Raw genomic sequence first — 13194 nt, forward strand, 5'->3', positions numbered from 1 at the left:
ATAGTCACATGCTCCCTGGAGTCCACCTCACAAAAGCACTTCAATAGTTAGCCATATACATGTACATGCAGCAAGATGGGAGAATTTCCCAAGAGTGATTAAAGGTGGTATATATATATATATATATATATATATATATATATATATATATATATATATATATATATATATATATATGGGGAGGTCATTTTAGGTTATAGGTGTACACAAGCCAACAGGGCCATTAACTTATAGATTATATTTTTCCCTTTCTCCTAACATAAATAAATCAAATGAAAAACACACGCTGACATCTTCCTGGGTGTCATGGAGGCAACTGCCTGGAAGGTTCACTTTTTCACTTCCAATTTCCTATGACAACTTCATTTTTCCCTGAGGGGCCTTCTCATATAAGAAGGGCTGCTCCTCAGCTTTCCCTGCATTTCCCATGCTTCCAAGGGGTGAGGGCTTCTTCTCAGAAGAGTGGTCTTCAGGCTTGCGGGCAATCAGCAGGCGGCAGGTGAGCAGGATTCCAAACACCAAGGCATGGGCATAACGTTTGAGAGGATCACCGACTAGCTGGTGGAAGAAGAGCACAACCAACACCAGCAAGAGCAGGAAGAAGTTGGCCACATCTTTGGGACGTCCAGGCACAAGGGTCATGACAATGCCACAGGCCACCTCAAGAGCACCAATGCTTTTACGGAGGAGAATGGAATTGATCCCCATTTTCTTCAGCAGAGGAAGGGCTCGGACATAGGTCTTGTAAGCACGTTTCTGGAGCAGAATACCATAAGGAAATCACTGCATTAACTATGATTTTAACATTAGAATGAAGAAAACACCATTCCCTTTCCACACCAGCCAAGGTGTGGCCCATTTTTACTGTTCCCCTAAATAAAAGTCTTGTAATTAAGGTAAAAAAAAAAAAGCAAGCAATCTGCTGAGATCCCTGTGATTTAAACCATAGTAACAGCATGGAAGCTAAGACAATTTGACTTTATAGTTTAATTTTTTTCTGATTATAAATCACAAACTACATTAAGAAATTAAAAGAAAATTCACCAGGCCCATAAGATGGGTGCAGATTAACCATGTACATATTTTCCAGTGCCTACCTTGCCCAAACCCAGATTCATATGGATATCAGCAAAAAAGAAGCACGGCAAGGCACAGTATGGTAAAGCCTCACTAATTTGGGCTTCCCTAATTTGGAATCTGTGATAATTCAGAAACTTCAGCTGAGCTGGAGTTTATATTTGTGGAATTTGTAAAAAAAAAAAGAAAAAAAAGAGTGTGTCCTAAGCAAGTAGAAAATTAAAAATGTATGTAAATGTTAGCCCTTGTGTATTTTTAAAATATAATAAGACAAAAATCATTCTCATGGTCATTGAGATAAATCCCCAGGACTTTACAAGCCACTACTTTGATTTGCCTGGTTCAAGTTCATTAATTTTAATTCAATAAATATTTATTAAAGACCTGCTATAGATTATTTGATGGAGATATATAGATGAATAAGACTGGGTCAAGAAGCTCTTGGTCTAGTTTGGGGAAACAGATACATAAACAGCACTATAAAGCATCATTATTAATGCCATATAATTGAAGTCTGTACAATGTATAATTGTAGCCCAAAGGGAAACATCATAGGACAGAGGAGGGAGTCACTGGATATATTACAAAGTAATAGAATTATATGGACCTTAGAGTGATAGATAATCATATTTTTCACTATTCAGAGTGGCCTGATCCTTATTTTGGAGTAAATTGATGAGATTTTATTGTCTTATTAGGTTGCCCCACTTCTTTGTTTTCATTAAGTATCCATTAGCCCATTCAATATTTATTGTCTCCTTATGCTAAGCACTGGACTAGGTACTCTGAATACAGGTATCAAGTATTCAAAGGCCCTGCCTTCCTGAAACTTAAATTCTTAAGGGGAAAAACAGTTATGCAAATACATAAGTGCAATAAAGTATTATGAGGGCTGAATAAAATTATGTAAGTGGGTACAGTGGAGGCACACCAGAGGAAATGGTCAAGTCTTCCTAGATGGAGACTGAGAAAAGCTAGAGTAGAATCTTGAAAGAAGAGTAGGTGTTTGCAAGACTGATAAGGGAAGGTTATTGCAGGCAGGAGAAGCTGGGTGAGCTAAGACCTTTAAAAACAAATTAGATTGGTATGTTGTGAATACTGCCCCAGTTCAGCACAGGTTGGGGGAGAGAGGAGAGACATGAGACAGGGGAGATGGATATGAATCAGATCACATGTATTGTGTTGTGAAGGTGGACTTTATCCTATAATCCAGGAGGAGCAACATAATTTGCTCTTAAGGAAGCTCCCTCTGGAAAAAATGTGGAGGATGGGAGCAAGGAAACCAGGTGAGCGACCTGGACTAGAATAATGATAGTAAGAATAGAGGGAAGGGAACAAAATCAAGAATACTTTGGATGCAAATTTAACAGAATTTGATGTCTTATTGGATGTGAACAGTGAGGGAAAGAGAAGTCAAGAAAGATTATCTGGTCTCTGGCTCCGGTACCTGAATAGAAGTTTGGGAATGTACACAGAGGAACTGGTTGGGGGTGGCAGAAGGCAGAAGGGAGTGAGGAATTTAGTTTGGGTTTTTCTGTATTGAAGACAACTAACTGGAGATATTTGGTAAGCAGTAAGTAAGTAAGGTCTGGGATAAAAATATAGAATTGATAGTCATTTGGCATGCCAAGGTAGAATGTATACAGTGGAAAAAATGTGTGACAGACATTTAAAAAATGAGGAGAGGAAGTGTCCACAAAGTAGAAGAAAGTGTAGTCAGAAAAGTATAAGGAAAACTAGCAGAGACAGGGTCATGGGGACCAAGAGAGGTTTTAGGAAGAGATTAGTCAAATAAGTATCCAGAAGTCAAATTGTTACATCATATGGAAGTTCTATTTTTAATTTTTTAGCAACTTCCATCTGTTTTCCATAGTGACTGAACCTATTTACAATCCTACCAACAGTGTACAAGGGTTCCTTTTCTTCACATCCTCACCAACAAAATTAAAACACTAATTTGAAAAGACATATACACCCCATGTTCATTTACAATAGCCAAGATGTGGAAGCAACTTATGTGTCCATTGATATATCAATGGATAAAGATGATTCTCATCCCCCCTACCCCTCAGCAATATAAAGAATGAAATCTTGCCATTTGAGACAACATGGATGAACCTAGAGGGTATTATACTAAATGTAATAAGTCAGAGCAAGACAAATACCATATGATTTCACTTATATGTGGAACAGAAACAGACTCATAAATATGGAGAACAAATTGATGCCTGCCAGAAGGGAGGTGGTGGGAGGATGAATGAAAAAGGTGAAGAAGAATAAGAGGTACAAAATTCCAGTTAAAAAATAAGTAAGCCATGGGAATATAGTGTATAGAACAGGGAATATAGTCAATAATATTGTTAATAACTTTGTACAGTAAGAGATGGTTACTAGACTTATTGTGCTGATCACATTGTAAGGCATATAAATGTGGAATCACTGTGTTGTGCAACTGAAACCAATGTAATAGTGTATTCCAACTAAACTTTAATAATTAAAAAAATTAAAATAGAACAAAAGAAGAGTTGGAAGTGCCAGATGCAGGACAAATACTATGAGAATTGGGCAGAAAGTCAAATTGGCCTGTCAGAAGAATCTGGCACTTAGAATAGTTTCACACTCTCTAGTTTTTAAACAAATGTTAAGCCATTTCTCTCATTTCTGGACAAATGAATGTACCCTTATTTCATGGATTAATTAAAATGAATGGCACAACATAATTCTCTATGAGGACTGGTAAAAGACTGGTGGGTTAGCCCTGGCCAGTGTGGCTCAGATGGTTGGAGCGTCATCCAGTAACCGAAAGGTTGTGGGTTTATTTCCTGGTCAGGGCACATACCTAGGTTGCGGGTTCAATCGGGTCTGAATCCCCAGTCCGGGCGTGTGCAATTCCCGGTCCAGACGTATGTGGGAGGCAACCAATCAATGCTTCTCTCTGGCATCAATGGTTTTCTTTGTCCCTTCCTCTCTCCCTCTCCCTCTAAAAACAATGAAAAAAGACAGTTTAGCCCTAGCCAGGTGGCTCAGTTGGTTGGAGCACCTTCCCATACACCAGGAAAGGTTGCTGGTTCTATCCCTTGTCAGGGCTCATACCTAAGTTGTGGATTGGATCCCTGATCAGGGCACATACAGGAGGCAACTGATTGATGTTTCTCACATCGTTTCTCTTTCTCCACCTCTCTCCCTTCCTATCTCTCTAAAATAAATAAACATATCCTCCAGTGAAGATTAAAAAAAAAAAAGAAAAACTGATGGTTTAGTGAAAGAAGTGTGGGTTTGGATTCAGACAGACCTGGGTTCAAATACCATCTCTGCCACTTTCTAGTTGAGTGTCCATAGGCAAATTATGTGACCTCTCTGAGCTTCATTTTCTTTAGCAGGGCTGTGGCTAAGATGAAGTAAGTGAGGCTATTTGCTTTGAGTACAAATTTAAGACAGTACCCAAAATACTCATTGATAAAGATATAATATCCATGACAAACAAAATGTCAAATTTTTAAGTAAAGGAAGGATCCAACTCTGCACTTGCCCAACACTGCCTCACTCACCTCTTCTTAATTACATTCCTGTCAGATCCTGTCTTTAAAATTTCACCTTACCCTGTTCCTGAGCATGTAAGGAAATACAAAATGTTACTCATTCTTCCTTCCTCTTTCCATTTTAGTTTAAATCAGGGATTTTCAGAGAGAAATTAGGAAAGAGGATGACCAGTAGGCAGAGTAAAACCCTGGGCTGAACTGAACCAGACTGACATGGAGCAGAGCAGAGCTGAGAGTTAGGTCACTTGGTGGTGGAGAGAAGCCTGCCCATTTTCCATCAGTGTTAATCCAGATGCCACTTGCCCACTCTCTCCCCTTCTGCATTCTGGTGACTGTAACAAGGGGACATTAGGGAAAGAAATCTAGACTCAAGAAGCTTAACACTTTTAAGTAAGGACCATTCTCACTAGTAACACAAAGATTCCCAAGGAGCAATTCCTAAATATTAGGTGTAAGCTTCTGACATGATGAACACAGGTGGGAAGAAGAATTCCTTACCATCATCTTAGAACCAAGCCTTCCAGATGCTGGCTGAGTAACCTCTGGAAAGTGCTCTTTTTTTGGTTAGGGCTAACCACACATTATTCAAGAATAGATTCTGATCTATACTATAGTGAAATATATAGCCTGGGGCCAAATTCTGGGCCTTTAAATTGAGTTCCTATAACTTCAGTGAACTTTTTCTCTCTATTTGGTGTTACTCCATATTACTTTTTCAGTTGTTTACCTAACCTCTTAAACTGCAGCTGTGGATGTTCTTATGCAGCTAGCTGTTGCCTCTTTCTTTCCTCTTTTTCTCAAGAAGAAACTACATGGGGATAAGTCATGTCATCAAATCTTTAGTTCAAAGCTAAGTAGGTACAGATAGCATCTATTCTCCAGGACTCCACACTCCAGACTCCAGAGAGGGAATGTTGAATTTGTTAGAGATAGAACAAAGCTTAGATGGAGTCTTGACATCATAGGAAACCCTTTATTCTTGCTCCTGTAGGGTAGGATAGAGACATCAAAGGATTGCCAGTTTCATCAATGTTTAGTCTGGGCCACCTCAGTTCTAACAATGGAAGGGCCACATGTTTTGAGTCTATAGTAACTAGATCTCCAAAGACTTTCATTGTTCTGATGATAAGAATAAAGAGAGTTAAATGAGTGACTCTCCCAAAAGGCTCTTGCAATTCACTTTCTTAGGTCTGTTGCCCTTCCATTGCAATGACCCAGACCCTGTAATTATAGTTTCCTTTTAGGGGAAGGAAGCAGGAAAGAGAATGTTTCAAATCCCTTAATCAAAGGCAATCATCCAGCAACATCCTTGACTGGGATTCTTAAGATAAGCTAAATTCCAATTTTCCTTTTGTCCCTAAATTGCTTGGAGGAAATTACTATGTATTTTATTATCTCAGTTTCTCCTTTTGTAAATTAAATAAGCATTTTGGAGATTTAGTCAAAGAATCATAGCATCATAGTTTCAACCAAGGTCCATAGGCACACACTGTATCATTAATAAACTACACAAATAGAAATCCATACATTTGCAAGCCACAGTAATTGTTTTAATGATAATAGAGTTGAATCAAGCAGGTCCATTCTTGTGGTAGGAGGAGATATGATTCACACATGAATCAAGAGCATATGGAGTCTTTCTGTAGTCATACAAATTTTTGGTCATTTATTCTTTTCAATTTTTAAAAAAGATTTTATTTATTTTTAAAGAGACAAGAAGGGAAGAAGAGAGAGAGGGATAGAAACATTGATGTGTGAAAGATACATGGATCGGTCACCTCTCGCACACCCCCAACTGGGGACCTGGCCTGTAACCCAGGAACATGCCCTTACTGGGAGTCAAACCATTGACCTTTCAGTTTGCAGGTTGGTGCTCAATCCCCTGACCCACACCAGCCAGGGCTTGTCATTTATTCTTCACAACACCCTAGGGTCCATGATCTCATATTAATGACGTTAAACTTGAACAGCTCAGAATTGTCTAATAATATTCATCTTTGATGACAATTAATAATGGCTCCAAACCAGATACCAGGATAAAATGGGAATGGGGGCAAGTGGTTTGGTCCATGTTAATTCACTTATGCCAATTAAGTAAAAGAAATAATAACTTGGCTGATATACTGCATCATCCCATTTATATAATGGTCAAAAGCAGGTAAAACTAACTTAGGCTGTTAGAAGTCAGGATACCAATTACCTTTGGGGAGGTAGTAACTGGAAGGGGCCATAAGAGGGATTTCTGAGGTGTTGATTATGTTCTGTTTCTTAATATGGGCACTGATTACACAGGAGTGTTCTGAAAATTCCTTGCACTGTATACTTAATGTGTACATTTCAGTATGTATGTTATACTTCAATAAAATTTACAGGGAAAAACTATATGAAAGCAGAAGAGGGTATTGACAAAAAAATTCATACACATCATTAAATACTCATCAAAGCCTATGTAATGTACAACACAAAAGAGTGAACCTAGTGTAGACTAGGGACTTTAGTTAATAATAATGTATCAATATTGGCTCATCAAGTGTAACAAGTGTACCACACTAATTCAAGATATTAATAATAGGGGAAAATAGGGGGAAGGAAGGTATATGGGAACTTGGTACTTTCTGCTCAATTTTTCTATAACCTATAACTGTTCTCCCCAAAATAAAGTTCATTAATTAAAAAAAAAATCAGCCACAAAGTCTGCAGAAATGCTGCAAAATTTACTGACTCAAGTATGATTTCCCTGAATCTCTGTTGGAGAACATGCCACAGGTGAATCAGATATCCTTTGTTTTTGTTTTTAATCCTCACCCAAGGATATGTTTACTGATTTGAGGGAGGGGGTATGGAGAAAGAAACATTGATATGAGAAACATTGATCAGTTGGATCAGTTGCCTCCCATATGCACCCTGATAGGGGATGGAACCCACAACCTCAGTATGTGCACTGACCAGGAATCAAACTCTCAATCTTTGTACAGGATGACGTTTCAACCAACTGAACCACACAGCCAGAGCAAGATCACGTCTTAAATGCAATAAAAAGCTATCACATGTTTAAGTGCTAAATATGGATATGAATGGTAAACACTTTTAAAGCACCAAATATAATATATTATATATAATATGCAATACATATAACCATTGTCATATAATGCTCACCTAAAGAGGAAGCTGGAAATCTGGTCCTACTAACAAAGGTGGACCTGACCCTGATTGCATTTTAGGGCAAAACAGTCTGACTTCTACTGGCAGTCAAAGTCATTCTGAAACAAGTACAGTTCTTGGCCACTGAGGGGCTATAAGCTTTCTGGCATAAGCACCAATGCAGTTTAGCTTGGAATGGCTAGCTTTGTGAACTAAGCAAAGTCAGTTTACATCTCAGGGTCACCTTCCTCTCTGAAGGAATAAATGTACTGTGCTACCTCAGAAAGCAGTATAAGCATCAGTGGATTACTATTACATTGCCTACTTGGAAAGAAATTAATGGCAGTGATTGGAAGCATAAAATATTACATACAAACATTAAATAAACTGCCCACACACATCTGGAGTGTTTCCCCAGGGTTACACAAACAAGAGGGCACTTTAACTATAGATAAGCATATCAGTCAAATCAACAAACCCTCCCTATGAGGGGATGCAAAGAAGCAGAGACTTGCCCTGTCTTCCCTTTGCTTCATTGTGACAGGATTTTTGGTGTTTTCTTACTATTCCATATGTGGCCCCTTGTGCTTATAGGATGGAACATCTGCTAGAAAGAGCTGAATACTAAATGTACAGCAAGTGAACCATTCATATTTTCCTCAACACTGCATAGGAAACTGCTTAGCAGCAGTTGTAAGAGCTCTCTCCCAATTTCAAGTGAATTAATGAAGGCATTTAGTCGAGGGAGTGGTTGGTCTTGTTGAATTCACATGGAATTTAGAATATTCTAATGACAACTTGCTAAATCTGGAGGAGGTATGGCACAACACACACAAAATGGGCTATTCAAGAGAGGCGACTAGAAATTCTTCATGGGATCCAATATGTGTTATCCAGCAGCCAGTGTGGAGTTATCAAAATTAGCTGATTGCATAAAGTCTGTTTATCAGGACAAATAAAAATAATGTCTTGCTCTTCTAAATGCCTGATTTCAATCCCTCAACTTAGTCAGAAACCCACTGCATAAAATACAATTTATTATCATTACCATGTCACTCAGCATTTTTTGAACAGCTAACTAGATGCTTCCACATGTAATCTCAGTTAATATGTACAACAAACTTCTGAGGTAGGTATTATTATCCTCGTTTTACAAGTGAGGAAACTGAGACACTAAGAGTGTCAGAATTTGAACCCAAACCTATATGACTCAATTTCCACTAATTTCTCTTGGCTTCCCCAGAAGAGACAGGGAAGAAGTTCATAGTAATTTCTCTGTTTGGTTTTTAACAGTGATTCTACAGAGAGGTGATAACACATGAACATAGCACTAATGGCTTTAGAACAAGAAAAAAAAAAGGTGGCAGAAATGGAAAAAAAATCTGAATTTGAAAAATTGGTTTTAAAGTAAAACGAAACCCCAAGGTGTGGATTGGGGCAGTTGAATTAATAGAAAAAAGAATAGAGAATATGCCAAATATGTTTAAAAATCAGTTGTGCCCTGGCTCAAATCAGGTGTGGCTCAGTGGGTTGAGTGCTGGCCTGCGAATGAATGGGTCTCTGGTTCAATTTCCAGTCAGGGAACATGCCTGGGTTGTGGGCTAGGTCCCCAGGGGGAGGGTGTGTGTGAGGCAGCAACACATTGATGTTTCTCTCCCTCGCTTTCCCCTTCCCTTTCCCTCTCTCTAAAAATAAATAAACAAAATCTTTAAAAAATTTCCGTTGTAAGTCCTGAAATCCAAAAAGCTGTAACCATTTAATGTCTTTTCTGAGAGTACTGGGTCACAGACTTGGTTTCTAATCTCTGCTCCAACAACAGCCTACCTATGATCTTGGATCAGTTAACAATCTATAAAATAAGAATAAATAATAAAATAGATCTACCTCACAGAGATGTTTTAAATAATATTGCAACAACAACACTTGAGATCTTATAAGAAAAGCCCCTGCAGTTCAATACAAGACTAACTTCATCAGTGCAGAGGAATCATTCCTAAATGGAAAACAGAAAATCCCAGATAATATGTCAGCTGATCTAGGGTTGGGATCCTGAGGGGCTGTAGCTCCCTTCTAGGAATTCAGAAATAGTTCCTAAACTGCATAATTGAGAGTCAACCAGAGAATTCTGAAAGGTGATGACCAGCCAAAACAGTGCTACAATGACTCATTCATTTATCCATCTATTCAGTAAATATACATTGAGCACCTTCCTTGGACTAGAACTGAAGAACCTAATTTTCTATTTACTGTGGGTTCAAGGATAAAGCTGGGCCAGCCTGAGCACTATTCAGTGGGCCCTATTCCAGATAGCCATCTCCATCCTGAGGCCTGGTGCTCAATGTAGGAGGCGACCCTGGAAAAGAGTAATCTAAAAATCCCCCTCAAGCTTCATACTACTTTGAAATCTACTTCCCAGCTAAATATAATTCTTCCATTTCCTCAAGATGGCCCTGAGCACAGAAGCATAGAAATGTGAATACATACATACAAAGGTTCTGTACTGCTATACTAGATTATACCCACTTGAATGTGTTCCTTTGTATGATATGAAGTCTTCATATATGTTTATTCTGCCTTTTTTTAGACTGTAGTAGACAGCTCCACTCCCTAGGAAGAAACCTACTGGAAACCCATTTGTGGTTGGTCCTCTTTGTGAGCTCCTGCCAAGCTGGTAGAAAGCTTCCCGGTGACTCCATCTTAGTTGGATTGCCTGCAGGGCCTACACTGTGCTTGAAGTGAAGCTTGGGGGGGCCTTTAAATCAGCTGAGCAGGGTCTGGGAGACAGGGAGTATACTAAGGAAGGGTACTGTGTCCCCAAGGAAAGAGAAAGCTTAAAAATACCTAAGTTGTATACACACAAATATATAAATATATGAAAAGTGAAGCAAGACCATATTCATCTATTTATAATCTAACACCACACTACTACTACCAAGACAAAATGTAGTGGCATTTTCCCCTTAACCTAGTCCCTCTGCATTTGGTGGCTTCTGCTAACCACCCCCCTCCCCCCCCACACACACAATGCAGGCAACCTTGGATACTCATTTTGACCTGATTTCAATTCCATATGGTCAAACATGTTGGGAGGAGGAGAAAGGAGAAAAAGAAACACATTAGGATTTGCCACTGGGACTAGACCTAGGCCCTTGAGTAGCAGCCCACCCTCTCCCACCCCAGGGTGATCCTGCAGTGAGGGAGACATGGAAAGCACCAGCTGGAACCCTGAGACAGAAGCCAGATCTGCCAGCTAATATTTTCTGAGCATCTACAATTTGCCAATCTCCATTCATTTGCAGCTCATGTTGAGGGGCCTCGGAAGGCTCTGCAGTGGGAATGCTGTGTATTCCTATCAATCTGTGCAGCTATTCCTCCTTGCCACAGCCCTAAAGAGGAATCCCTCTTGCCTCTTTTCTCTCTCCCTTCCTGTTCTTCCCCTAAGTTCCTTCCCTTCTTGATCTTGAGAGCCCAGTAATGGGCTCCCTCTTATTACTGGCAGTCTGGCAAAAAGTGAGAAGCAGGTTCCCTTCAGCTGGGGTGGGGAAATAAAAAGGCAAAGTGATAGAAAGAAATGAGAGTGCTGGAAACATCCCCTGCCATCTCCTCGTACTCCACAGCAGAGGAACAAGTCCTCTTCACACCCAACTGGAAAGAACGGCCCAGCCCCCAGGTTGCAGAGATGTTTTGACCAGTCACCTTCCGTGATTCTAACTCTGCAGGAGGGCCTGGCCTTAGGCAACCACAGGAGGCAAGGTGGGGATTATGGGCTATTACTAGAGAGAAAAGGCAGGTTTTGAAGATTGTGCAAATTAGCACATAAAACAAATCAAAATAAAACATCCAGCTCTCCCCCTGAGAGAAAAGGAGGAAGCAAGCTCTTGGTGACTTTTATTTGGGCCAAGATTGCTTTGTCTCAAGGATGAAGACACGCACCCAGGCCGCTAAGGGAATACCATCAGCTCTCCACCTGTGATGAGGAGTGCATTTTCCCACCCCTAAAAATTGTTCGTTTTAGTAGCCCATTCTTCCCCAGCCCTTTCCCTTCTTCCCCTTTGTTCTTCCTGATGACAAACTCTCCAGCTTGCTAAACACCTAGCTCCAAGGGAAGGAATCGGATTTGCAGACTGGTTGTCCCAACTTTGATTGTGCTGAAAGAAGGAAAGGGTTCCTGCCGCTGACAGGTGTTACACAGGTCTCAGCCTTCTGCATTTCTTGCGGGTGTGGGGGTACTCGCTGGGCAACCCCTCCCTCAACTCGCATTCAGTGGCTCCAAAACAGTTGCTCAGCATGGCCCACAAATGAAATTGCTGTTGTCCAGCTGCTCCTTCCGAGCTGCAAAGTTATTGGGGAGACTGAAGGGTTTGGGTGGGGCTGGGGGTCAAGGAGATGGGACCGTGGCCTGGGAAGGATAGAAGGGGAGAGGTATTCGCTATCCCTTGGGGGTGCGCTCCTCATCACCCGTTTGCTTCACTTACCATCTCATTGTAGGCATCCTTGCTGAGCCTTGGGGTCAACTTGATAGTCCCCATAAAAACAAAGAAGAGTCCCAGGGCCACTGAGAGGGCCACGACAGTTACGGTTCTGGGGGACGCCATGGAGTCACCAAGGCGGGTCCCAAATAATCCTCTGCTTTGCGCACCCTGTGTGTCTGTCTAACGCTGGCAGTTAACACAGAGAAAGCGAGAGGGAAGCTGCGGAGGCAGCAGGCAACTAGAATGACAAAGGGAGAGGGGGAGCTTGAGAGAAAAATTGAAAGATCGAGATTCTACCTCTCCCACTACAATAATCGCTGGGTCCTAATGCCCTACGCTAGCTCCTCACTGGCCAAAATCACAGTCTCCAAAGTTAGAAGAATCCCTTAACTAAGATGGAAACTTCAAGTTTTAAATGGGGAAAAGGTAGGTTAGGCTTGGAGCTCACTCCCTGAGCTGCCTCTAGATTGAGGATTAGGGAAGACCTCATTTCTACCACTTCCCATCAGGCTCATTTTTCATCTCTGTAATCCTCTAATTATCAATCCCTTTTTTCAACCTCTCTCATTTTCTCTTTTCCTTTCCCTCAGTCAAATAGTTAGTCCTCAGGATTGCCCAGTGGTTTAACTGCAATGTTTTAAGCTTGGCATTCAGGACCCTCAGCTTATCTTGCAATAGCTCCTACTGCCACATGCCACCCCCTCAGGTTCTATCTACTCATGGCCCCGTACAAACCTGAGCTATCCCACCTCCACTACATTCCTTTCCCGACTCCATCACTGTTCACTAACATTCAATCTTTTCTTCAATATCACCTCCTTCATGTACCCTTCCCTGATCCATTCCTAGCTGGATTTGATTTCTTCTTCCTCTGATTTCCTGCAATAATAACCAGTATTTATCGACCATTTACTAAATGCTAGACACTGCCCTTTACTTGTATTAACACAGTTATCTTTATAGCA

General features: G+C 40.6%; 1 protein-coding gene across 1 annotated transcript; it reads right to left on the bottom strand.

Moving 5' to 3' along the window:
- Positions 1 to 189: 189 nt before the first annotated feature.
- TMEM35A (transmembrane protein 35A) lies at positions 190 to 12475 on the bottom strand. Its single transcript, XM_045817676.1, has 2 exons — positions 12233 to 12475; positions 190 to 756 (listed from the first exon to the last, which is right to left on the bottom strand). Exons 1-2 carry the CDS (start codon positions 12350 to 12352, stop codon positions 352 to 354), a joined length of 525 nt encoding a protein of 174 aa, XP_045673632.1. The 5' UTR covers positions 12353 to 12475; the 3' UTR covers positions 190 to 351.
- Positions 12476 to 13194: the final 719 nt, after the last annotated feature.

Source organism: Phyllostomus hastatus, unplaced genomic scaffold, assembly GCF_019186645.2.
Source record: "Phyllostomus hastatus isolate PE091 unplaced genomic scaffold, TTU_PhHast_1.1 phas_scaffold_28, whole genome shotgun sequence".
NCBI lineage: Eukaryota > Metazoa > Chordata > Mammalia > Chiroptera > Phyllostomidae > Phyllostomus > Phyllostomus hastatus.